General features: G+C 37.3%; 3 protein-coding genes and 1 long non-coding RNA gene across 8 annotated transcripts; 2 read left to right on the top strand and 2 right to left on the bottom strand.

The window, feature by feature from the left end:
* The first annotated feature begins 252 nt into the window (after window positions 1-252).
* LOC129418785 (kelch repeat and BTB domain-containing protein 11) lies at window positions 253-4,642 on the top strand. 2 transcript variants are annotated; one of them, XM_055173662.2, is made up of 4 exons: window positions 253-480; window positions 592-1,317; window positions 2,701-3,001; window positions 3,263-4,642. In XM_055173662.2, exons 1-4 carry the CDS (start codon window positions 253-255, stop codon window positions 3,604-3,606), a joined length of 1,599 nt encoding a protein of 532 aa, XP_055029637.1. In that variant the 3' UTR covers window positions 3,607-4,642. The 2 variants fall into 2 exon arrangements, with proteins under 2 accessions (XP_055029637.1, XP_055029636.1); XM_055173661.2 differs by having other exon boundaries at window positions 253-513.
* Window positions 4,643-5,969: 1,327 nt separating this feature from the next.
* cpt1b (carnitine palmitoyltransferase 1B (muscle)) lies at window positions 5,970-18,123 on the top strand. Its single transcript, XM_073853773.1, has 19 exons — window positions 5,970-6,250; window positions 7,263-7,424; window positions 8,305-8,444; window positions 8,810-8,981; window positions 9,197-9,298; window positions 10,579-10,716; window positions 10,798-10,875; window positions 11,259-11,366; window positions 11,477-11,561; window positions 12,180-12,375; window positions 12,547-12,732; window positions 13,562-13,667; window positions 13,769-13,885; window positions 14,353-14,518; window positions 16,120-16,253; window positions 16,688-16,840; window positions 16,928-17,041; window positions 17,162-17,254; window positions 17,578-18,123. The coding sequence occupies exons 2-19, from the start codon at window positions 7,284-7,286 to the stop codon at window positions 17,659-17,661; spliced, it is 2,313 nt and encodes a 770-aa protein (XP_073709874.1). The 5' UTR covers window positions 5,970-6,250; window positions 7,263-7,283; the 3' UTR covers window positions 17,662-18,123.
* LOC129418789 (uncharacterized) lies at window positions 8,590-16,986 on the bottom strand. The gene is made up of 2 exons (XR_008636238.2): window positions 16,878-16,986; window positions 8,590-9,003 (listed from the first exon to the last, which is right to left on the bottom strand). It is a non-coding gene; the product is annotated as an uncharacterized lncRNA (long non-coding RNA).
* A 1,786-nt stretch (window positions 18,124-19,909) lies between the features above and the next one.
* sephs1 (selenophosphate synthetase 1) lies at window positions 19,910-26,010 on the bottom strand. 4 transcript variants are annotated; one of them, XM_055173664.2, is made up of 9 exons: window positions 25,695-26,010; window positions 24,254-24,516; window positions 24,046-24,149; window positions 23,814-23,921; window positions 22,267-22,421; window positions 21,800-21,890; window positions 21,491-21,590; window positions 21,204-21,416; window positions 19,910-20,911 (listed from the first exon to the last, which is right to left on the bottom strand). In XM_055173664.2, the coding sequence occupies exons 2-9, from the start codon at window positions 24,444-24,446 to the stop codon at window positions 20,697-20,699; spliced, it is 1,179 nt and encodes a 392-aa protein (XP_055029639.1). In that variant the 5' UTR covers window positions 24,447-24,516; window positions 25,695-26,010; the 3' UTR covers window positions 19,910-20,696. The 4 variants fall into 4 exon arrangements, with proteins under 4 accessions (XP_055029639.1, XP_055029642.1, XP_055029640.1 ...); XM_055173667.2 differs by having other exon boundaries at window positions 25,623-25,708; XM_055173665.2 differs by lacking the exon at window positions 25,695-26,010 and adding an exon at window positions 24,797-25,235.
* Window positions 26,011-26,634: the final 624 nt, after the last annotated feature.

The raw sequence follows: 26,634 nt of genomic DNA, 5'->3' as shown, positions 1-26,634 counted from the left end.
TACACCACTTCCCAAAAATAGCTCTGCTGCGATCGCTCTGGCACACGGGTGCCATATTGAGCTTCGAAAACCTCCATGATCAACCATCAGCTGAATTTCTCCTTTATTTACCTGGGAATGATACAATCTCACATGATACTGTGACTCAGGTTTGCTTTGAATGATAGTCTAGAAGAGTTTTTGTGTTGTGTTTCAAGGTAAGGCTTACAAGGCCAACATCTATTAGAGCTTGAGGCCAACACAATCGAGAAGATGGCTAATCCTTTGCAGATTTTAGTCAGTGTCTTAATGTATTTTTGCACATGGCTAAAGAAATCCGTAGAGGACATTTGGAGGCGTTTGTGCTTCAAAAGTAGCTGGCCTCAGTTCAGACAAGCAGATGCTGATATTACAAAGCACAAGTCTGAAAACCAACAGTTGGATGTCTGGAGAACACATCAAGACTACAGGACCTACGGAAACCAGAACAGCGGACCAATGGTGATGGTGAAAACCAGCACACATACATTCTTTGTGAGTATCTAGTATCAATCTTGGCCCACAAATATTTGTACAAACACGAGTGTCATGTTTATCTGCACTTACTTTCAGGTGGATTTGGAGAAGCTAGCAGACTGCAGTGAGTACTTCAGGGCTTTGTCCCACTCCTGTATGAGAGAGACATCTGAACGGCTGGTGAATCTAGAACACGTTCCATCTTTGGTCTTCCACAACCTTCTGGAATTCTGCTTCCTACAGCGGTTCTGCGTTCCTGAGAACCTTTTAGTGGAACACCTACGTGTAAGCAGCTACCTGCTGGCTTCCAGCTTCACGGATCGTCTACTGATCACCCTTTCTCAGGTCTTGACGGAGAACACCTGTCTGGGTTATCTACAGCAAGCTGAGGAACTGTGCAGTGTGGAACTACGAGACACCGTACTTGCCTACATGAGCAAGCATCTACTGGAGCTTCCACACCTGAGAAAAAGCTTGGATCCACACCTTCAAACTAAGGTTCTCAGATTCAGGTCAAGTGGAACTCCACAGTTGTGCTGCCTAAGGAAGGAGAACCTGAACTCGAGGAACGACCCGGAAACAGATGCTGCCCGAAAGCTTTTTAGACTGGATGGAGAAGGGGATTGTGGGAAATGGAGTTCTCTCAACGATCTGCCTTTTTGTGCAGATAAGTGGTGCTTTACTACAGCGGTGCTATATAACTATCTTTATCTTATTGGAGGGTACAGACAACGTGTGAAGAAAGGTTATGAATTCAAGATGGCGTCCTTCCGCTACAATCCTTTTACCAATCAGTGGGTGTCGACAGCGCCTATGATTAAGGTATGGATGGTGCCTTTCTGATTTTAAGTGAAAGATCAACATTATTGTTGACCATGGGACAATATATCAACCAATCAGATTCGAGGAATTAATGTGATGTTAAGGATCATTTCCCTCGGCTTTTAGAGATTTATAAGGATAGGGTTTTTCTACAGAAATGTTGTTCCGGGGTCAGCAAACTAGGAATATCTCACAATTCAAAATCAGGTCCAGCTACCTCAACAAGCAATAGCTGTCATTACAGTCTAGGTTAACTATAGACCCTATATAGTCCAACTATGGGTAACCCACTTCTAGCCCAAATACATTTTAATTTGGTTACCAAAATAACGAATGAGATGTTTGATATTCCATCATGTAAGCAAAGTCAAGGATTACAAGGTGTTTGGTCACTTATTTCATTTATTTTGGGCTATAGTCTATAAAATTTTTACTGACACACCAAATTTTCACTTGTTTCAGCCTAGTTGTCTGGGACACGTTTGGACGTTATGCTACGTACACACCAAACATGTAGCATCGCGTTGCTCGCTCTAGATTACTGGCGGGATTTAACTTTGTCATGCGAATTTTACGCTTGAGTTGAATATTTTCAACTTGCGCGAAGGCGCGTTTGAGGCAAATAGCGCATGTTTACGCGGCAATCGCGCCTCCCAATTAGCATCATTCGCAACGCCCTGCGCGAGGACGCGTCTGATCAGGTCTTTCTTTGCATTGACTTTGTAATGAATCTACTCACGCAAATCATTAAACTCGCGTTTGGTGTGTATGCCCTATTATGCTACGTACACATCAAACACGGGGCATCGCGTTATTCGCAGGATTTAACTTCGTGTCATGCACATTTTTTGCTCGAGTTGAATATTTTCAACTTGGGCGAAGAAGATGCGTTTGAGGTGAATAGCGCGTGTTTTTGCGGCAAACACATCGCCTATATCGCGTCATTCGCATCGCCCCACGCGAGGACGCATCTGATTGCGTCTTTGCATTGACTTTGTCATGCAAACTTTGTTGTTAAACCTGCATCTGGGACAGATCATATGACTATTGGCAATACTCTTAAGGGTGGTTTCACTGTCAAAACACAGAAGAAACACCCAAAAAAATTTAACATGGCCATTGGTTTTGAATTGTTGAGAAACAAACAACTGTCAAATTCACATTTATATTGATGCATTTGGCACTTTTATCCAAAGTCTCTTACAATGCAATCCTTTACAATCAAGCTACACACATCAGTATGTGTGTTACCTGGGATTTGAACCAAAAACCTTTTGTGCTGCTAATGCACACGTTGAGCTTCAGATTATCATGGTTATATCCCATTCATTGATCAAAGGTAAAAATAAATAAATGAATGTGTATGTTTGTGAAATCTCTCAGCACAGGCGTCACTTCAGTGCAGCGGTATGTGAAGGGAGAATCTACGCTGTGGGTGGCTGGTATCTGGATTCACTTGTGACGCCTGACTCCAGTACAGGTGTGTACACCGCTGTGGAGGTGTACGATCCCTGGACGGACACCTGGGAATTCGTTTCTTCCCTCCCTCTGACGGATTTCCAGTTCACCCTATCTCTATCCCATGACTCCCCACTCACCACCAGTCTGGGGCACTGCCTTTATGTACTGGGGAACATCAAGAGAACTGGAGAGAAACTGGTGCTGCGCTATGATACAAGAGAAGGTACAGCGTGTGATGGTGTAGCCTTGTGCTTAAAGATCTGAGTTTTTGCCATTATAAACATTGTATGTGTATGACTTACAGTGATTTCAATGTATTTATTTTATCAGTATGTGTGTTCCCTGGAAATCGATCCCATAACCTTTGCTCTGCTAACACAATGACCTACCATTTGTGCTACAGGGACACTGAGATCTATTTCATGTCACATTTTTGATCGAATAACCTGTTCTTCTATCTCACATTTATTTTCTTTCGGTTCAGATTGCTGGTGTGAACTGCTCCCTACACTCACCCGATCGAGCGCTGACCTCACCGTCCTGCATTTTTTGGGAGCCGCCAATAGTCAGTTGATCGTAATCGGGGGTAACAATACTGAAACCCTGGTAACATCTTTCTGTGTGGAGTCTAAGAAATGGGGTCACATCAGAACAATGAAGAAGAGCACTTTAATCGGGCAGGGCGTCGTTCTCCATAATGACCTCTACATGTCTGGAACAAAGAACAACTCGATGGTTAAAGTGAACCTGGAATCCCTTTCTCTCTCTCCTCTTCCTTCACTTCCTGTCTCCACCTGCTACGAGAGCCTCTTTCATCTCTGCTTCTGAACAGCTGTTTCATTTTATTTACTGATGTTTAGAGAACAATAATGTAAAAAATACAAAACTGTATTTCCATTTAGATTTGTGACCCTGGACCAGGGTCATAAGGGTCAAACAAGTCATAAGTAGGGCTGGGTATTGGCAAGGGCCAATTTATCAAATACTATTTATCAAAGCGGATTTTTTAAATTACTTTTTTAAGCCAAAGTCCTTCCACACGTCGGCTTTGAAAGCTGCAGGTTTTTTTAATTTTCTGCCATTTTCTCACTCCCACTAACTTCTGAGACATTGGCCGAATGACCGTATATGACGGCAACGACAACTACAGCGGCGGAGGAGGTCATGTGACGCACACATATGGATTTGATGGGTTTTTATAACGTTACTAAAGATTGAAATATCGATACATTGTCATGGAAAATTTTATCACGATAGTTGGCTGTATCGCTATTTTTGCACAGCCCTAGTCATAAGGGTCATTTTTTACAAATAATAAATACAAACAAATATGCTTCCCATTGCTGTATGTAGGGATGGGACGATAACTCGTTTCGCGATTAACTACGATAAAATGTCCTGGCGGTTAGTATTATCGTTTAAAATTTAATTATCATTACAACCGTGTTTGATTACGGTGATTTGAAAACTCGCGGTAAATCCTGTCCAGCCAGAATTAGTTTGACGCAGGCGCGCACATGCAACGTAGTTTTTTGCACAAGGCGGCATTTAAGGGATAATGGAATGTATTCATTCATTCACGGTAAACTTATTAGACAGATTTATTTATTTTTTACCACAGAAATAATTTTAGGGACGTTAAATTGTGATTTTCAAAAATAAAACTTTTTCAATTGTTTTCAGTGTGTGTATCAGTTCTCTTAAACATTTCCATCTCATTTTAACAAAACCATGAAAATATTGATAACCATGGTCACTATAATCATGATATGAAATTTTCATACCGTCCCATCCCTAGCTGTATGGTTTATTAGAATAGGACAATAATTGTGCCGAGATACAACTATTTGAAAATCTGGAATCTGATGGTGCAAAAAAAATATCAAAATATAGAGAAAATCGCCTTCGTCCAAATTAAGTCCAACTGCATCCACTCACAAAAATAAAGTTTTGATATATTTACAGTTGGAAATTTACAAAATATCTTCATGGAACATGATCTTTACTTAATATCATAATAGTTTTTGGCATAAAAGAAAATTCGATCATTTTGACTCATTTTGGTTTTGTGGTCCAGGGTCACATTCATGCAATAGGCAGACGCTTTTATCCAAATTGACTTACAGTGCATTACAAGCAGTGTTGGGGAAAGTTACTTTTAAAAGTAATGCATCACAATATTAAGTTACTCCCCAAAAAAGTAACTAATTGCATTACTTAGTTACTTTTCATGGAAAGTAATGCGTACGTTACTTTTAAGTTACTTTTGCGTTACTTTTTCATACTTGGCTGAGGCTTGATCTCTTTCAGGCCTTGCAGGTGTTTTTTATGATCGCAAAAATGTCAAGCTCTGACCTGCCTTCTCCGTTTCTAACTCAAACTGTTCCCGCTCAAGCGCACAGAGTATGAAATTTTACGTTAATATTTTCAGTTTAATTCAGTTCATTATTTTATTTTTAAACCGAAAAGTAACTCGCATTACTTTAAAAAAAAAAGTAACTCAAATATTAATGTGTACATTTATAAAGTAATGCGTTACTTTACTCGTTACTTCAGAAAAGTAATATTATTACGTAATGCGTGTTACTTGTAATGCGTTACCCCCGACACTGATTACAAGGTATATTTTTATCAGCATGTGTTCATTTGGTTCAAACCTGTGACTTTTGTGTTAGCAGCGTTGCTACAGCAGCTAACTGCTGTATACATTTTTTTATTATACATAAATTTAAGAATTTCAAAATAAAATATTTTGTGAACCCCCGCTATTGTGTGATGATCTTAACTGCATTTATGCATCTGATGCTTTATCTTAAAAAACGTAGCTAAAGTCACTTTTGTGATTTAATGTTTTCTACATAAAGTCATCCTACATAATGTAAAGAACATTCTGTGAAAATATAACCTTAATATCTTTAACATTGACTATGGTCATATCAAAATTGAAATTAAACATTGCGACTTTAGCCTGGATTTCACAGGCAGGGTCACAATTACATAAGACAATCACATTTTCAGGAGACACATCCATTTACGTACATAAGACCTCTCAGCAGCCTCTTTCAAAGCTTTGGCATGTAGCCGTGGGATTTTCCATCTGTTGTGATTTAGGTCTTGATCATACAGTGTGTACAGCCACCCGTTTAACTTTGCCCTAAAAGTATCCAGTTACAAACACACACACACAGAATGAGAGAGAGGTTATGAGTGTCACTAAATGACAGGGGCAGGTAGTGCACTGCTCAGATACCAAAACCATACAGGCAACAGTCAAAATAAAAAGTAAGAGAGAGACGGGGGGAAAGCATGTGTGGAAGGAAAGCTCAACAATGAGCGACAGATTCCTCTGAGAGCGCTTCAGAAGTTGACTGAAGGATACAGGAGTTTCTCAAATTTCTCAAAAAGGACATTTTCATCCACACTGAACCCTCTCATCTGAGATACAATAACTGAGAGACACGTTACATTAAAGGTACTGTAACATTATTATATGCTTATTAAACTCTGTCACTAATGCAAGAGTCTTTAAGTCTAATAATGATTTATAGGCAAAATTATGTTTGGTTTCTTTTCTATCAATATTTGCATGTATATTTCATAAGAAAAGGTTTTTTACCAGAAGAGCAAAAGGTTGTGGGTTCGATACTAGAGAACACACATAGTGATAAAAAATATACCTTGTAAGTCGCTTTGGATAAAAGCATCTGCTAAGTGCATGAATGTAAATTTATGTTCTATTAAATATTTAGACACATGGCAATTTTTATAAATATTGCTTTATACTGTAATTTTTACAGTGTACATTTGCGTCACACAATAATGCAAAAAAGTATTAAATCAAATTTTGACCATTTCTGTGATTGACACCATTTATTTTCAAACTGAGCGCAATTCTGAACAATTTGATATTCTGTTTGTTAGTCTTTTGTTTAATATTATTTCTATATCTATCTTCTGTATGTTTGCACAAGTTGTACAAGTACAAATGTTTCCATTCTTTGAGGTTGTGCGTCACGTCACGTGTGTTTTGGCCAGTGTCACAGAAACCTCACCGCTCACCTCTCACTATGTTATTTCTGACCAGTCAACTTTGCCCCACTTCTTGTGCTTGCAGTCATATGACATGGAAAAAGAAACATAAGCTTGATGCCGTGTCATAGCACAAATGACTCGGTGCCTTCAGAGTAACATATTTCTTAATAGTTTCCTTTCAGGTTGTAGAAAATGACCTTTTTGTCATTTAGCAGAATCTTATGAGCCATATGAGACTCGTATGAAACTTATTACAAGGACACAGTACAGCTTGGGGTGAAATGAGAGCCTGGAGTGCTGATAGATTTTTCTAATACTGTGGTTCATAAATCCCCAGTCAAATTGACGACCTTCACAAACAGGAAAGCATGCGAGACACAAAGCAGGGTTGGAACCCACAACCTTTCATTTACCAGCCATTATTATGATTAATATGAGCTGTTTCTTATCAGGCTGTGCTTTAGGCCTGTATAATGGCAGAAGCACATCAGGCCGTGGGGTTTCAATTCACGGTTACACCTGATGGTATCGACCTACAGCTGAGCCGTGAGGTGCTCAAACACATTTACCTGTCTGGAGTGACATCATGGAAGAAACGTGCCATCCGCTTCAAGGTAACTATATTGTATTTATACCCATCTTATAAATTTGCAGTGCACTAAAAAAATGCTTTGCTATTCAATCCAGCATTGGGTCAGAAAGGGACAAACTCTTAGGTTGTTGGGTTACATTAACCAAGAAAATGTTTTTATTGATCCAACAATGGGTTAAAACAAACCAGAATATGTTAAAATTATGGGTTTGTCCCATTTTCGATCCAACACTGGGCTGAAAATAGCCCAGCATTTTTTAGTGTGTGTAGCTCACCTGGTAAAGCAGTTGCATTAGCAGTGCAAAGCTCATGGGTTCGAATCTCAGGGAACACATATACTGATTTAAAAATGTATAGATCGAATGCCTTGTAAGTTTGGATGCGTACATGTAAAGATGTAGTAGCATGGTGTGTTACTGTAAAAAATGATTTTCAAGAAAAAAAAAGTCTTAGTATTTCTATCTTGTTTTCAGTAAAAATATCTAAAAAAAAAATTAAATTAAGATGTTTTTTCTTGATGAGCAAAACGACCCAAGAAAATAAGTCTAGTTTTTAGACCAAAAATATCAAATTTAAGTGATTTTGTGGAAAAACAAGCAAAAAATCTGCCGATGGGGTAAGCAAAAATCTTGAACATTTTTCTTATTGTTATTTTTTCTTAAACACTAAATTCAAGAAAAATTCAAGAAAAATTTGCGCACTTAAATTTGATATTTTTAGTCTAAAAACTAGACTTATTTTCTTGGGTCATTTTGCTCATCAAGAAAAAGCATCTTAATTTAAATTTTTTTAAATATTTTTACTGAAAACAAGACAAATACTAAGAAATTTTTTCTTGAAAATAATTTTTTGCAGCGTAAGAGCTTAATACTTGAACTTGATTTTTGTTTTGTTTTGAACAGAACAGTGTTCTTACAGGCGTATACCCCGCCAGTCCTTCCAGCTGGTTAATAGTAGTGATCGCGATCATGAGCACCATGTATGCCAGGATCGACCCCTCCATGGGCATGATTGACAAAATCAAGACATCTCTACCAGTCAGGTAACTTATTAGCAGATTCCTGGAAACTTCAGATACTAGAACATACGTCATGGTTACATATAAATAAAAGGTACATAAGCCGAAGCCAATGACATTCATGACTAAAACAGCTTATAAACATTTAGTCCAAAACAAACTTAATGTGTGAATTTATACTTTTATATAAACATACAGGTACAGTAAATTGGATACTTTGTAAACAGTGTAATTTTAATTTTCTTTCAAGGCACACAAAAAGTTATGCCTAAAAGTGTATTTAAAATGTGTTCGTGTTGACCTAAAGCAGATTATACAATAATACATTATCCATACTCTGCTATAACTTGGGCTGTTTTGAATTTTTATTTTACCTGTTTGCTATGTAGTGAATTTATGACGGTTCAGACCCAGACGGTGTTCAGCGCCATCCTGTTTGCAACGGCTGTGTGGTATTCCTTCATCCTGCTGATTCGTTACATCCTCAAAGCTCTTCTGTCCTATCACGGCTGGATCTTTGAGTCACATGGCAAAATGAGCTTCTCCAGTAAAGTCTGGCTGGTGCGTCACCTTCGAAGCATAACTATAGTGTAGAGCAAACAGAAATGTGGTTAGATTTGACAAGGTCTATAGGTCTGATGTTATAGAGAATGTGTGTATTATATATTGGTCATTTTTGTTTGCACACAATTGATGTGATGTACTGGAGGTTTATTTTGTTATTTGGAATGGTGAACAACCCCTAATAAGTGATAACTACTGTATGCCTATTTCAGAGTCTTGTAAAGCTGTTGTCTGGCCGGCGACCACTGCTGTACAGCTTTCAGTCATCTCTGCCCCGTCTGCCTGTACCAAGCATTGATGATACAATCAGCAGGGTAAAAGAACAACAGTTAATGCAAAAAATGTACCTCTTTTTACTAATGCTTGTAAATTGTCACAATGCAAAAACTATGAATAATCTACAAATTTGCTTCATTTACTTAATGAAATAGAAATAAAATATAAAATATATTTATTATTATTATCATGATTTTTAGGGGTGTAATATAGTGATAGACCGATACATCGGACGATATTTTTAATTGTTTAAAATGTCGCCATAGGCCGATTAAAAATATTTATCTGCCAATGCCAGAAATGGGCTTAAATACATGCAGAAAAAAATTATTTGAATACAAATATAGTATTCACGAATGGCGCGAATTGAGCGTTGCCGCAGAAATGCGCAAGTTGAAAAATTTTACAGGAAGCGAGCGGAGTCGCAAAAGCCCCTCCCATGACGCAAATTTCTGCGAAAATGTCTTGATGACTAGAATTTCATGCGTGAATAAAGTGAGTAAACTCAAAATGTTCAAGCGGAAAACTAGACGCGGTAGACGTGAATTTGACGCCTCAAACGCGGCTGGTGTGAACACACAGTAAAAGGACGAACTGTTCTACAGATCGCGTTTCGTCCCTACGTTGTCCCACATGTTTGTCCTGTGGCGGCCACTTTATGCGTTTTGAAATTGAAGGGTGAGCTATTGGTTGCAATTCGCAATCTTACCACTAGATGCCGCTAAAATGTACACAAACCACCTTTACATTTTTCCAAAAGTATTTAAAATACAAAATAGTATTTTGTATTTCAAATATGTATTTTATATACATGTATCTGAAATACTACCCATCCTTGGCCAATGTCGAATTTATTTATTTTTATTCAAACATATTTATATAAAAATATAAATCTTTTTCTTAAATTAATTCCTAATGAAACAACATTCAAAAACTAACACCAATCTCTAAAAGAAAAGAAAATTACCTATCATTGTTCACTTTCTTACGTGACGGTTGTGAGTACATATAAACAGTACTGTAAGATGTCTGATACACAGTAGTATTTAAATTCAAGTATTTAAAATGGTATATTAATGAATATTATCCAGACTTAATTTGGTGTTTAGTTCCACCAAAATTCTGTTTATCGCTCATTTACTGTATTTATTTTTGTGTTATATCGGCCTCATACTGGCAAATCGGCCACATTGGTTCCTCAATATGGGGATCTACCATTTAAAAACAATTCGGCCACTAAATATTACCATTGTCTTTCTGATGTTTCTGTATGATTTGTTATGACTAACTTCACATACTCTCTCGTTCACGGTTTTAGTATCTGGAATCTGTTCGACCTCTTCTGGATGATGAGCAATACAAACAGATGGAGGTTGTTGCTAACGATTTCAAAATGGACCCTGCACCCAAATTCCAAAAATACCTGGTACTCAAGTCCTGGTGGGCCACCAATTACGTGAGCAAAAAACCCTGCATGAGCATAACAGAGAACAGTGATCCCTGCTAAAATAACAGACTTGTTATTGTGTGTTGAAAGGTGAGTGACTGGTGGGAGGAGTATATCTACCTGAGGGGGCGGGGCCCTATCATGGTCAACAGTAATTTCTACACTATGGTAAGCAAAATGACTCATAAGTCATAAGGCATACAACTCTCATACTGTAACAATAAGGCCAGACTTCTGGAGGTTTGAATGCATATCAATGCAAAGAAAAATAACATCCTATTAAAACGAGAAGTTGGGGCAGGGCATAGCAAATGGCCATTAGTTTATGCCAAAGCAATGAGTGCAAGATGAATCATAGATGAGTAATATTGAGTAATATAAATAATTGAGTAATATTTTAAGTTTAAGCTAGCAATCACCTATATACAAATTCAGAACTAAGATGAATACTATTCCAGTGGTGCCATCTACTGTCTAAGGGAACAAAAGTGGACCTTCATAAACATTTGTGTGTTTCATACTTTATGTTTTTTATAAACTTCTTTCATTAGGATTTACTCTACGTGATCCCCACAAACAGACAGGCCGCGAGGGCTGCGAATGCTGTACATGCTATGCTGCAGTACCGGCGTAAGCTTGAGAGAGGAGAACTTACCCCGGTACACGCACACACTTGTATACAAACACATATCAGATATTGTTATAGCTCATTCAAAAGTGTAAAGCACTCGCTTCTACTTTCCCATCATGCTCTCTTCACTTCTTTTAGCTGAGGGCTCTTGGCATCGTACCCATGTGCTCTTTTCAATATGAGAGGATGTTTAACACCACCCGTATCCCTGGCATTGACACTGGTAATGATATTTTTAGTATTTTACATACACTCACTTAAAGGATTATTAGGAACACTTGTTCAATTTCTCAATGCAATGGTGTGGGGGATGTTTTCTTGGCACACTTTAGGCCCCTTAGTGCCAATTGGGCATCGTTTAAATGCCACGTCCTACCTGAGCATTGTTTCTGACCATGTCCATCCATTTATGACCACCATGTACCCATCCTCTGATGTCTACTTCCAGCAGGATAATGCACCATGTCACAAAGCTCGAATCATTTCAAATTGGTTTCTTGAACATGACAATGAGTTCACTGTACTAAAATGGCCCCCACAGTCACCAGATCTCAACTCAATAGAGCATCTTTGGGATTTGGTGGAACGGGAGGTTTGTGCCCTGGATGTGCATCACACAAATCTCCATCAACTGCAAGATGCTACCCTATCAATATGGGCCAACATTTCTAAAGAATGCTTTCAGCACCTTGTTGAATCAATGTCACATAGAATTACGGCAGTTCTGAAGGTGAAAGGGGGACAAACACAGTATTAGTATGGTGTTCCTAATAATCCTTTAGGTGAGTGTATATGGAATATGGTCTTCCCTGTTTTTACATCTAGTTTTGTTTATGCTCAGATTTTGTGCAGCACCTGAAGGACAGAAAACATTTGGTGGTCTACCATCGGGGTCGGTTCTTCAAGCTGCATCTCTATTATGGCGGCCGTCACCTTTGGCCATCAGAACTTGAGATGCAGTTTCAGCGAATACTCGATGACAAGACTGAACCTCAGACCGGAGAGCTCAAACTCGCTGCTCTTACAGCTGGAAACAGGTAGAGATTTACAAACTACTGTAGTATTGTGAGCACTTACTAGGTTAATATATTTCTTGCAAAGAATTCTCGCTTATGCTGATCCAAATGCATTAATTATAATTCCTGCATCTGCATGCATTGCACAAATTATAAGTGAGCTATTAACTTTAATAATATTTTTACTTTCAGGATTCCCTGGGCCAGGGCTCGCCTGAAATACTTCAGCGAGGGCATCAACAGGGCGTCTCTGGATGCCATTGAGGCCGCAGCATTTTTCCTGACCCTGGACGATGAAGCACATGGATATGATCCAGAAAACATACGATCTCTGGACCTCTATGCAAAATCTCTACTGCATGGAAAGTGCTATGACAGGTAACAAGATTTGTATGTCACAAGCTTAAAGGGACATTCCAATTTTTTTTTTTTTAATGCTCATTTGTCAGCTCCCCTAGAGTTAAACATTTGATTTTTACTGTTTTGGAATCCATTCAGCTGATCTCCGGGTCCGGCGCTAGCACTTTTAGCATAGCTCAGCACAATCCACCGAATCTGATTAGACCATTAGCATTGCGCTAAAAAACAACCAAAGAGTTTCAATATTTTTCCTATTTAAAACTATACTCTCATACTGGCGTAACAATCAAGGACTTTGCTGCCATAACATGGCTGCAGCAGGCATGGTGATATTACGCAGTGCCCGAAAATAGTCCCCTGCTATTGAAAGTAACCAAGGGGACTATTTGCGGGCAGTGCGTAATATCACTACGCCTGTTACAGCCATGTTACATCAGTAAAGTCCTTGATTATTACGCTAGTTTGAGAGTATAGTTCCTAGCCATATCGGCCTAGAAAATCGCAACTTTCAATTTTCCATCGGTCTTAGTACACGATGTAACTACAGAAGTTTCAAATAGGAAAAATATTAAAACTCTTTGGTTATTTTGTAGCACAATGCTAATGGTCTAATCAGATTCAATGGAGTGTGCTAAGCTATGCTAAAAGTGCTAGCGCCAGACCCGAAGATCAGCTGAATGGATTCCAAAACAGTAAGAATCAAATTTTTGGGGAGCACATTTTCAAAAAAAGTGGAATGTCCATTTAAGAGCCTTAAAACTTCATCTAAATCTGATCGTGGATAGTTGTCCCACTTGTTTGGATGTATAGCGAAGACACACTCACAACTAGCTTCTCTCCCCCTCAGGTGGTTTGATAAATCCTTCAATCTTATTGTCTACAAGAATGGGAAAATGGGCATCAACACTGAGCATTCATGGGCTGACGCTCCTATCATTGGACATATGTGGGAGGTAAACAAAAAGTCGTTATCATTTATAACACAAAATGCTTATATTGCAATATAGCACATTTGGGCAGTAGCAAATGACCCCCATTTCTCCTTGGTTTTCAGTATGTTTTGGCCACAGATTGTTTTCAACTGGGTTATACTGAGGAAGGACATTGCAAAGGAGATGTTAACAAAGGCCTGGCTCCCCCTACCAGACTACAGTGGGACATCCCAAAAGCTGTAGGAATTAAACCTTACTTTCACTTAAAAACTAACTGAAGTGCCTTGACAAACACACATTTTCTTTTTATGCGTTGACATTAATGAAACAGGAAGTTAGGGCAGTACATGCTGGGTTGCTTCTCCTCCTCACACATGATGAGATGCTGAAGTGCAAAATCATCGATCTGTATCGGCAGAAGCTGAATCCTTTTATCTTTTGAATGCAAATTTTGTGAATGTTTTGGACCACACAAGTTTATATACGATCATATTCATAAAGGTAAAAAATCACATTTGTTTTTAGTAGGACTTAGGCTTCTGTAGATTCCATTGAATTTTTGTTTTTTTTAATGGAGGGATTGAACTTGAATCCCTCTTAAGCATTTTTTATGTAAGATCAATTATTGTATTCCCTGATAACGGTCAGTGTGATTATTATTACGTTATTGTACGGTGATAAATGATTAAAGTTGCTTATCTCTCAGTGCCAGGAGATAATTGAAGGGTCGTATGCGGTTGCGAAGGGAATTGCTGATGATGTGGATTTCCACGGCTGTTTGTTCGCTGAATTCGGGAAGGGCCTGATAAAGAAATGTCGAACAAGTCCGGATGCTTTTATCCAGCTGGCACTGCAACTTGCTTATTACAGAGTATGTCACAAACACACACCCTTATGTACAGTTAGTTGTGCTCATAATCCTGTTCATAGCATTACATAACCTTGGTTAAAGTCCCACTGTAGTCGATATTTATCAATTAAAACATGTTCATGCTTGAATGTAACTACACCCTTCAAACTTGCCTCATATGTGACCCTGGACCACAAAACCAGTCATAAGTTGCATTGGTATATTTGTATCAATAGCCAACAATACATTGTATGGGTCAAAATTATACATGTTTCCTTTTATGCCAAAAATCATTAGGAGATTAAGTAAAGATCATGTTTCCTACCGTAAATATATCAAAAATGTATTTATGTGTTGCTACTTCATTTGGACAACTTTAACCCCCCTGTTATGTTCAAATTTTAGCAACGCTTTTAATGTCTGGGGTCAAATTGACCCCAAATAGTTTAATATATGCTGAATAACTTTATAATAAAATTAAATAAATTAATTTATAAAATATAAATTTAAAATTAAATTGTAGGAAAAAAACATAACTTTTTTATTTTTTAAATACATAAATTGTTTATTAAATAGATACATTTCTATGAAAAAGTATATTTTGAAGCACATAAATTTGGTGTATATTTAGTAAAAAAAAAGTAGTAATAAAAGTAATATACAACATTTATTTTATTTGGGAACAGTTTTAACAGTTTTTGACATATTAATAGTAATAATAGATTATTAATAGATAATAATAGTAATAATAGATTACTCGCGGGATTTAACTTCGTGTCATGGTAATTTTTCGTCAAGTTGAATATTTTCAACTTGGGCGAAGACGCGTTTGAGGCAAATAGCGTGTTTTTGCGGCAAACGCGACGCCCATATCGGTCATTTGCATCGCCCCACACGAGGACGCGTCTGATCGCTTCTTTAAATTTACTTTGTAATCTACTTGCGCAAATCGTTGAACTCGCGTCTGGTGTGAACCCACAGTAAAAGTAACTTTAAGCCAAAAAATATCAAAGAAAAATCGGTTTAAATGTTTAAAAATACAATAATCATATTTTTCAGAGACGTCAAAGTAACTTTGAGATCAATTTGACCCCAGACATAATAGGAGGGTTAAAGGCGATTTTCTCAATATTTTTTATTCGGCTTTCAAATGATGTATAAATCTCATTTTCAACAAAATTGACCCTTATGGCTGGTTTTGTGGTCCAGGGTCACATTTAGAGGCAGTTTCCCCAGACACGGATTAGACTAGTCCTAGACTTAAATAAATTTAAGAGCTGTCCAAAAATGTAAAACAACTTGCACTGATATATCTAAAAATACATCAGTGCCCTTTGTCTTGCCTCAAGATGCACACAAGTAATGTTTTTAGTAAGGCATGTTTGTTCAACCTAGTTATATTTCTGAATTAAACTAAGGTCTAGTCCTGGCTTAAACTAGTCCCTTTCTGGGAAACCACCCTGGGTAGTATACGCAGATCTATGAATATGCAAATTAGCCCCCGCCTCTACTCAACCGCACAGCTCCGACCATAGATATATATATATAAATAGATGCTACATTCGCCAGTTTCACAAAATGAAATAACTTTGTAAAAGTATGTATGTTTTTATTAAAACAGAGACAAAGGTGAGTTTTGTCTCACTTACGAGTCCTCGATGACACGCATGTTTCGCGAGGGCCGAACAGAAACCGTGCGCTCCTGCACCTGCGAGTCCGCTACGTTTGTCAGAGCAATGGAGGACAAAAACATTACGGTGAGAGCAATGTGAATTATAAAATCCCATGTTTAGAAATTAAGTGCTGGTCTAGGATCAGTTTTTCCAATTTGTATCTTCAAGAATATAAGATCTTAGATTTACAATATAAGACTGCAATCCTACCAGTGGAGGATGTAGGCGGCATGTTCGATTTCGTGCGGCGCCGCGGGAACCGAGAGCCAGATGACGTCAAAGTACCGCGAGAGCGAGACGAAATTAGACTTCGTTTGATTTCTATAAAAGTTCTCGCGGTTCTTTGACGTCAGCCGGATGTCGGTTCTTGCGGCGCCGTATGAAGTCGAACAAGCCTTGTTTCATTACATAACAGTCAATGTCTCATCTTATTTCGTGATTCTTAAAATTATTTAATGCACATTTGAGTTAGCACGTAAACCTCTAATTTGGAAAATGTGTCTGCTTTCGTTTACCAGAATGAACAGAGGCTGGCACTCTTTCGCCAAGCTGCAGAGAAACACCAGAACATGTACCGCCTGGCCATGACAGGAGCTGGCATTGACCGCCATCTCTTCTGCCTGTACGTTGTGTCTAAAGTAATGGACATCGACTCGCCCTTCCTCAAACAGGTGTGAGCATATCTGACTCAAGACTATAAATACATACCGGTTTATTCCTGTTCAAGCTCCTGTCCAAACTTCAACATTGTTTGATAGGTTTTGTCAGAGCCCTGGCGTCTCTCCACCAGTCAGACCCCGCAACAGCAGCTTAACCTGATTGACACTCAAAAGTTTCCTGAATATGTAGGAGCAGGTGGTGGATTTGGGCCTGTGAGTCTTACTGCCCCCTACAGTACACTGCATGTCATTACAACAGCCTACATACATAGTTATGTATTGCAAATAGTAGTTCTGTAAAATGCAAAAAAATTATCTTTATATTATATACAGGTTGCTGATGATGGTTACGGCGTTTCTTACATCATTGTAGGAGAAAACCTCATTACATTCCACATTTCCAGCAAGTTCTCCAGTCCAGAGACAGTAAGGACTTTCTGTTTTTATCCTGCACAGTACTAGATTCATAAAATTCAACTAGACAGACTACAGGACTTATGACCTGTTAGATACAAAGCAATAAGTAAAGATAATCCACTATGAACTATGGACTGTAGTCGCATTATGTGTCAGATTAGTAATACATACAATACTAACGTAAGTAAACAAAACCAAGGTTCAGATGCTGAAAATTAAAGCAATTAAAATACCAAATACATAATTTTTAATCTCAACTGCACCCAAAACCACTTCATGTATTGCTTACAAAAATGCAACCTGCTCCTGATCTGAGCTGTTTTTATCTGCAGGATTCATATCGATTTGGGCAAAACATCAAACAGGCCATGCTGGACATCAGATCTCTGTTCAACCAGAAAGAGAAGAAGGTTTAAAGGCTTCAGTGTTGGCCAGATGAAAGCACAAACAATTTAAGGGACGGTTTCCCGGACAGGGATTAGACTAAAATAAATGTAAGAGCTGTCCAAACTGAAAACAACTTGCTCTGACATATCTTAAAATACATCAGTGCTCTTTATTTTGCCTCAAAATGCACACAAGTAATGTTTTTAGTAAGGCATGTTTGTTTAAACTAGTTATATTTCTGAATTAAACTAAAGCCTAGTCCTGCCTCAAGCTAATCCCTGTCCTGAAAACCACCCCCGAGTTTTATTTTTTAAAGCACTTTTCACCTAGAAAGTTTTTCCACCAGCAGACGACTCCGGGCCAGATCCAACCCACACTGCAAAAATGATTTTCAAGAAAAAAAATCTTGGTATTTTGGTCTTGTTTTCAGTAAAAATATCTAAAAATTGTTAAATTGGGATGCTTATTCTTGATGAGCAAAACGACCCAAGAAAATAAGTCTAGTTTTTAGACCAAAAATGTCAAATTTAAGTGATTTTGTGCATAAAACAAGCAAAAAAAAACTGCCAGTGGGGTAAGCAATTTTTTCTCACTAAATTCAAGAAAAATTGGCTTACCCCATTGGCAGATTTTTTTTTGCTTGTTTTGTGCACAGAATCACTTGAATTTGATATTCATGATCTAAAAACTATAGACTTATTTTTGGGTCGTTTGCTCATCAAGATAAAGCATCTTGGTTTGGGAATTTTTAGATATTTTTGCTGAGGACAGGACAAAAATATTAAGAACATTTTTTCTTGAAAATATTTTTTTGCAGTTCAAACACTGCAAAAAATGACTCTTACTTGGTATTCTTGTCTTGTTTTCAGTGGAATTATCTAAAAATTCTTATATTAAGATGCTTTTCCTTGATGAGCAAAACGACCCAGGAAAATAAGTCTAGTTTATAGACAAAAAATATACAATTTGGGTGAATTTGTGCTTAAAACAGGCAAAATTATCTGCCAATGGAGTGAGAAAAAAATCTAAAAATAAGTTTTCTTTTTTTCTTAAACACTTAATTTAAGCCAAAATTTCTCACCCCATTGGCAGATAATTTTGCTTGTTTTGGGCAAAATTCACTTAAATTTGATTTTTTTTTAAACTAGACTTGTTTTCTTGGGTCATTTTGCTCATCAAGAATAAAGAATATTTAGATATTTCTACTGAAAACAAGACAAAAATACTAAGTACGAAAGTCATTTTTTGCAGTGAAGTCAGCAGCTCCAGTGCAGATCCGGCCCGGAGTCATCTGCTGTCTGGGATTGCATTGGTATCAAGTTACTCTGCATGTAAAACATTTAAATGTGAAGAATGTATTTTCAAATTCATATTTTTAAGCACTCCAACCTGTCTGTCAACCTATCTGGTTGATTTTCAAACCAAAGCATCACATTGTACCTTTCAGGAAATGGGTTTACACTGCAAAAAATGATTTTCAAGAAAAATGTTCTTAGTATTTTGTCTTGTTTTCAGTAAAAATATCTAAAAATTCTTAAATTGGGATGCTTTTTCTTGATGAGCAAAATGACCCAAGAAAATAAGTCTAGTTTTTAGAACAAAAATATCAAATTTAAGTGATTTTGGGCATAAAACAAGCAAAAATGCCATTGGAGTAAGCAAAAATCTTGAAAATACTTAAACACTAAATTCAAGAAAATTTCAAGAAAAATTTGCTTACCCCATTGGCAGATTTTTTTGCTTGTTTTATGCACAAAATGACTTGAATTTGATATTTTTGGTCGGAGGGCTGGACTTGTTTTCTTGGATCGTTTTGCTCATTAGGAGGGAGCATCTTGATTGGGGAATTTTTGGATATTTTTACTGAAAACAAGAAATAGATACTAAACATTTTTTCTTGAAAATTATTTTTTGCAGTGTGTGAGTGTGTCTGCAAAGTAGGTTAAAATTTATAAAAGCATTTTAGCCTAAAAAATTACAGCATCTTTTTAATTTAGTGACAATATGAATAGCGTGCATCTTTGAAATATGATTATGACTGATAATTGTTGTTGATAATGTTCAAAATAATATTTTATTGTAAATACCTGATGATTTTAGCATGTATGGTTTCTTTTCATGGCTGTAAATATTTATTTTGTGCACATTTGTTTTTAAAATATTAATTTAACCTGTATAAAGTGAAAGTTTAACATGAGAAAAGGATTTCTGAAGAGTGCATTTTCATCCAGCACAGTCCTTTGAGAGAAACCAACAGATCAACCAATTTTCAAGAAATTAAAAAAAGATTTGAGATTTATTGGAAGGGGAAGGCATATACATATATAACGATTAGCAAATATGGGAGACAGAGAGACGTATGAGCTTTGTACAGAATATAAAACCAGCGCTACCACAGAACAGAACTACTGATGTTCATGTCATATCTTACAATATAAACTGCATCTCCATTGTTAAGTACACTCAGTGCTATCAAAGACAGCAAAGCTTATTCCAGAATTTGAGGACTGAGCACAGGCACTACCTTAATTTCTTCAATCCAATAATTGGGGGGATTTATACAAAAGTAAAAAAGTAACTCGTAATGGATTTCTGAAATCATTCACGCTGCAGATTTATTTGCTATTGTTAGATTACAGGCATAGATTATAATCTGAACTACCAGACGGGTTGTGCATTCTAACTAGAACGTCTAAAACACGTCATGAAACCGCAGGTGATCCTTTATATCGGCGGGACAGAGAAAGTACATAAAAAACAAAAAACGGAAGTGATCAAAAGTATCAAATGCGAATTACACTATCATTTATACTTTCTACTTGAAAGCTGCCTTACAATCAGGTGCATGTTCAGTTAATGTAACAGAAAACTATAGACACAAAAGGCAATCGATTTTTCTTCGTTGAATGTTCGTATCACTTCTGCTTTATAACCGTGTCCATGTGTAAAGTCTCGCCCAAAGATCGTGGGCAGACCGTGCATATATCAATGTTTTGATATATGCTCAGACGTGGCCAGAGTATGCTAGCTTTTCAGGGTTGTCGTGAGGGTCAAGGAGTCGGATTTAAGACGTGGTCCCTGGGGTGGTGTTGACGTTCTGCGTGGCCACCTGAGGTGCGACCTCGATGATGCGGGGTTTGTCGATGATCCGTGCAGAGCGGTTGCCTTTCTCCACGATGCCTATGATCCACGCCTGGTGACCCTCGCCATATTTGGGAGATTTGATTTCGGCGCAAAAACGGGCCGCTTGCTCACGAGGAAGACAGATCAACAGACCTCCTACAAGATGAGAGAGATGGAAAATATACATCTTATTGCTACAGGCCAAAATAGGAATGTGTTGCAGTAAATCGTGGCACTAGCAACACCAAAGTCCCAATTCACGAATTAATAATACGTAATGCATTTAATTCACATTTGACAGATGCTTTTATCTAAATATATAAAAAAGACCTGAAAATAAACAGAGTTTAACATGTTGAAATATTTCGTTAACGCCCTCCGACTCCTGTGTGCTTATTTGGAAAAGAAAACAGAACGACAATAATGTGCCACAAGTCTGATCCTATACCTGAAGTCTCTGGGCAGGTGCCGTGCATAAGACCAAACATATTCCCGCAGGCTTTGCTGACGGCAGCCATCTTGGCAAGAACCGGCAAGTTGTGTATGACGAAAGAGACCTCTGTACGCTGTTGCCGCGCCAGGTTCTGAGCGTGCCCCAAGATCCCGAAACCTGTGATGTCTGTCGCTGCGTGTGCATTGAAGGTGTGCATCAACCCGGCCGCTAAAAAGAGAGCAAATTTTAATGTTTGCTTGAATACTGCTGCGACATTTGCAAACAGTTTGTCATGTACCAACCTGTTCTGTTGAGTCGAGCCATGTTTAACATGGCCTCCTGATAAGCTAGTTCAACATCTTCTTGAGTGACTACTAACTTGATCTTATTCCATTTCTCTGGCTAAAAAAGACAGACAGGGAAAGACGTCTTGAATCAAATTTACATTTAACCATTTTTCCAAAGTGACTTACTATACAGTGCATTACAAGCTATACATTTTCATCATACGTGTTCCCTTAACCTTTTGTGCTGTTAATTGAATACTTTACCAAGTAAGCAACAGGGAAATTGAGAGGCATTTAATAAAAATGATAAATGAAAGCACTTACGATGTCCAGCCACTGGTGCACTGCTACTGCAACCTGTGTACCTAGAGGTTTGGTAAGAACCAGCACATCACCCGGTACTGCGTTATCTGGCCTACAATGTAGATGTAAAAAAAAAATAAGTGCATTAGTTTATTGTACATAAGCAGACAATTACACAAATTTCAATGTATTTTGTAATGTAATGATTAGGGATGCACCAATATCTGCCGATACCGGTAGTTTTGCTTTTAACGCCTTGTTTCAAATGATTATGTTCTGAAATCCTAGAAGTGCAGAGCTTACAAACTACAACTTTCAGTTCAAAATAATCACATAGCAAAAGTTCTGATTTGTTTTCCACCCTGTTTTAAACAATCGGCTGATAGTGAAAAAAATTTGCTTTTATCTGCCGATACGATACCAATTATAGGCCGATATATCAGTGCATCTCTAATAATGACACTTTATAGTCACAAGGAGAAACTTACATAATGAACTCATTTGGTTGGCATACTGTTGTGGCCACACCCCCAAGGACTATCCACGGATTTAAAACTGTCTGACCACCTGTAACGGATGTACCTGCCTCCTCTGATGCATCCTTAAAACCCTGGATGATTAACGGCATGACCTTATCACGCTCCTACAAACCAAAATCAGAGTTAATGGTCATTTCATCACTCTCCCAAAGTCATTCACTTATCTTCATGTCATTGTAAACCTGTGAGACTTGACTCACGAATCTTTTATGCTGCATTAGATCATTTTTGGAGCTCAAATGCCCGCGTGTTCATGTACTTTGTTTGTGCAAAGTTTGTTGTTAAACTGTAAAAAAACACTTTTTTAATGTCACAATGAAATTGAAATTAAAACTTAAAAATAATAATAATGTAATAATAAAAAATAATTATGTGGTTTTTTTTACAAATGTGCCCTCATAATCTTTAATCATAAATGCAAATCTCCTCCAGGGGCTCGAAATTAAAAAGAAATTTAGTAGGTAGCACTGGTGCTAGTTAGGAGCACCAGCACAAATTTAGGAGCATTCATTGAAAATTATAGGAGCACCACAACTTCATCATCCTGAAGATGAAAAGCTTAAACAATCAAACTTGATTTTGAATTTTTGCCACACACTTGACTTGTGCTTGGCCCATTTTAAACATAACAACTTTATAATTTATCTTTTCTAATATAATCAATGAAAAATTAAACAAATTAATTTTCATTAAGACACTGCATTTTTATTTTGTGTCAAAGTGCTGCATAATAAAATTCAAAATTTAAATTAAAAGTATAAATCTTTTGACTGTGATTATATTACTTAAGAAATAAAAATAATTGTAAAACATTATTTATTTAATTTTTAAGTAGATTTACTATACAATAGTAATATATTTCAGTCAACTTCATTACGCTGAACTGACTTTTATTTTGAAAGGTCGTCAAGTGTGTATTTGACGATCGCATTTCTCAATGAAACAATGAAATCTGCGTGAACTCTGACAGCAGCCCTAAATATGAAATTTGTGTCCTCGAATGCTAAAAACAGCATGAAACTGAGTCATCCGTGTAAAGTTTTATTGGTCTCTACGAGACGTTTGCAAATTATTCTATAATAAATGTGAACATTTCGTAAAGAAATTAAAACAGGTCGCACCACAACAATCATTTGCACTCGCACAAACGCTCCCAAATATATTTTAACGTCGCGCCAATTAAATTTCAGGACGATATGCAGCAGAAATGGTTGCAATTTCGGCCCTCGAAACGATCTTTCTTTACGTTCGGCCGCGAGGTATGGCAAGAGGGCGGGGCCTGGGAAAAGATCACAGCGATTAGCAAATAGCAACATGACCCAACTTTCAACGATCCAATCAATTCTCATTAGACTGAATCAAGTCCCAGCCATACGTTTTTTTTCTCATTTCAGAAAATAAGATAATCGCTACTTCTGTTTCATTGTGACTTTAACACATACAAATACACCTTGCTCTTTGGATTTACTAACAAGTGATCTTTTTCTTTATCTCACCTTTTCTGTGAGTTTGTTACTGACACCAAGTAACATCAGCATGTTGTCACATTCTGTTACGCCCATCGCATACAAATCACTCAACACATTGGCACAAGCAATTCTTCCCTGGAAGAAAACACAATTTATGGTAAAATGATCAGAACTTTACACCAATTATATAAAAAGTCATACATTTCCAGTATGTGTCATACTTAAATTATCATGTTATTCTCAGTAATGTATTCTTTACCATCATATATGGGTCATCCACTATGGGGTAAATATAGTCGGTGGTCTGTACAAGTGACAAGCCCCCGTGTCTCAATGGAATCACACAGGTGTCCATACCAATGCCTGTTTTAAAAGAATTGACAAACAAAAACAAGGTTTATTTCAAAAAGGGTGTGTAGTCTGAAGTTTATGTAATATTAAAAGCATGTGTGTGTGTGTTTTTGTACCCAGTCTGGGCATTACAGCTCCAAGAAATTGATCATCTTCCTGATAATGATTTTCCTGCAGGGATTCCAGAAGTTTTTGCAGGACTTCTTGAGGGACTTTGCAGCCTGTGCCTTTGAGCTCTGTGAAGCGGGTTAGCCTGAAGTTCTTGTCCAGCTCATAACTCTCTGGGTTAAAAGACTCCCGAACCGACATGTTTAAAAAAAACTAAACCTTACAGACACACCACAACTTAAGCACCACTTCACACTATGATTCAGGTAATCTGAAAGAGAGAGAGGGAACAGAATGAGATTATATTTAAATGACAACTTATATAAATGGACATCAATCCATCAAATGTGTGTTGAAATGTCTATGCACTGATGCCTAAGAGTTTATTATCCCCTTTAAATACATTAGATGTGTTCAAAGTTAAGCTGAATTCACTGTTCAACCTTCTTTGTTTACATGGTAACGTGTTTCCCTCCCAGCTCGTGCTGCTGTCCTGCTTATAACCAAATGCGTGTACACGGTTGTATGCATGCTTTCTTTTGTTTAATTACATTGGTTATTATAAATCTGACCATGCACGCATTTCTGTGCGCAGAAAACGTGGCCACGCTCATGTTGTGGCGGTGCGGTCGGATTCGATATTGTGGCGCGCGTTGTGCGTCCATCAGAGATTCGTTTGAACGAGCCGATTCGTTCGAAACAAAATCACTTCTGTCATCCGTCAAGAGTTCACAACACTCCCGCTACTAAACGTTTTCGCTTTCAGATGAATAAATATTTATTTAAACACTTCGGTTTATTACTGTTATTGTTTTATATAAATGCTGGTATTTCTTGGTTGATCAAACTTTCTGATTGCAGATACAATACTAGTATAATACTGTTTTAAAGATTTCTGTCACAGTTTGTGCTGCTATGATGTCATTAGGCTTATATTTTTACTTCCATTTTTTATTTTATTTTACAGTAACGTTAGGGTAATCGGTTATGAATCTGTTTAATGAATCGTTTAAAAGAACCGACTTGCAGAAACGAATCGAACAACAGTAGAACCGCTGCACACGCTGCTCCAATGCAACACCCACTTGTGTATGTGCACAAATTACATTTAAACGGTTTTTAATACACATCACAGATTATGCATTTCAATAACAAAGCGTCTAAATCGTAACTAAAATCATCTGAACGGCAGAAGTAGGCAGGCCGAAGTGTTTATAAAAATGTCGGCGGTGGGAAAAATTAACCCTTAAAGCGCCCGCGCCATGATTGCAGTGTGCAAAACAGACTAACAAAATAAGATTAAAATTATTTGATGCACTTTACGCAAACTTGGCTACTTATGGCCTCTACTGGGTTAAGTAAGATAGCTCTCCTTACGCGTAATGCTTTGTGGCACAGTTATATTCGTGTCCCATTTCCCCTTTAATTGTGCTGTAAGTTTCTGCTTACCGGTTTTGCTTCAGTGGCGCCTCCCGATACAAGAGACGAGACGAGACCACGATGCACCGCGCGCAAAAAGGGCGCCCGGAAAATGTGCCTGACGAGAATGTAATGTAATTCAATGCTCTGCTTTTAGGCTAATAACATCACGTTTATATTCACTTGTGAGGGGATTTGAACGGCTCGTGTGATATTTTGTCCCTTCCGAGCGAAAAGTCACGCAGATAAGCGTCCCAAGGACATATTTTCTCGAAAAAGTCTAAGATCAGAAAGGGTCCTTGTTTCCCGCTCTGACGTCATCAACTCCCCTTTAAGGATATCGGACTGTGGCAACAAAAAAGTCCACAGTAGTTTGTACCTTTAATATAGAAAAATGCGGACTGTTTTTTTAACAATATAGGTTTCAAATTATTACGAATAATAACTTGAAAGAAAAGAAAAACACCATTTTATAATAATAAAGTGTTTATGTTACTTTTTTAATATTTTAACTATATGTTTATAATAGTTTAATTATTTCCATACATTTCTATTCATGAATATTATTCTGTTTATTTAAATATGATCACGTGGGGGCATATGAGGTTTATTTTGTAATCTAGTTGTAGTTTCACTTCATTTGGCATTATAGACAGTTCCACATACAAGTTTTTAACCATTTAACCATTTTGGTTCACCATTTAGAATGAATACTATTAAATCCTTTTTTAAGGATTTAAAATTAAAAATCAATATTATTAAATAATTCATAAATATACTGTAAAAGTGAAAAAAAAAATTATATAAGTCTCATTTTAATTAAAAATTTTTAGTCTGTTTAAGATAACTTTTAGATTATTTAAAGGGATAGTTCACTTTAAAATGAAAATTCTGTCATCATTTACTCATCCTCACGTTGTTATAAACCTGTATGAATTTCATTTTTCTGATGAACACAAACTAAGATATT

The sequence above is a fragment of the Misgurnus anguillicaudatus genome, chromosome 15, assembly GCF_027580225.2.
Source record: "Misgurnus anguillicaudatus chromosome 15, ASM2758022v2, whole genome shotgun sequence".
NCBI classification, from domain to species: domain Eukaryota; kingdom Metazoa; phylum Chordata; class Actinopteri; order Cypriniformes; family Cobitidae; genus Misgurnus; species Misgurnus anguillicaudatus.
Note: the sequence above shows the minus strand (reverse complement) of the source record. Positions and strands in the feature narration are given on the sequence as shown.

Bases quoted from the DNA above. Each gene is read 5' to 3' on its own strand.
- LOC129418785 (XM_055173661.2), top strand. From the start codon at position 253: ATGGCTAATCCTTTGCAGATTTTAGTCAGTGTCTTAATGTATTTTTGC. The intron at 1,318-2,700 runs GTATGGATGGTG...GAAATCTCTCAG, and splicing joins CGACAGCGCCTATGATTAAG to CACAGGCGTCACTTCAGTGC. The intron at 3,002-3,262 runs GTACAGCGTGTG...CTTTCGGTTCAG, and splicing joins GCGCTATGATACAAGAGAAG to ATTGCTGGTGTGAACTGCTC.
- cpt1b (XM_073853773.1), top strand. From the start codon at position 7,284: ATGGCAGAAGCACATCAGGCCGTGGGGTTTCAATTCACGGTTACACCT. The intron at 11,562-12,179 runs GTAATGATATTT...GTTTATGCTCAG, and splicing joins TATCCCTGGCATTGACACTG to ATTTTGTGCAGCACCTGAAG. The intron at 13,668-13,768 runs GTAAACAAAAAG...CTTGGTTTTCAG, and splicing joins TCATTGGACATATGTGGGAG to TATGTTTTGGCCACAGATTG.
- sephs1 (XM_055173664.2), bottom strand. From the start codon at position 24,446: ATGTCGGTTCGGGAGTCTTTTAACCCAGAGAGTTATGAGCTGGACAAG. The intron at 23,922-24,045 runs GTAAAGAATACA...GTTTTCTTCCAG, and splicing joins TGGATGACCCATATATGATG to GGAAGAATTGCTTGTGCCAA. The intron at 22,422-23,813 runs GTGAGATAAAGA...TTTGGTTTGTAG, and splicing joins GTAACAAACTCACAGAAAAG to GAGCGTGATAAGGTCATGCC.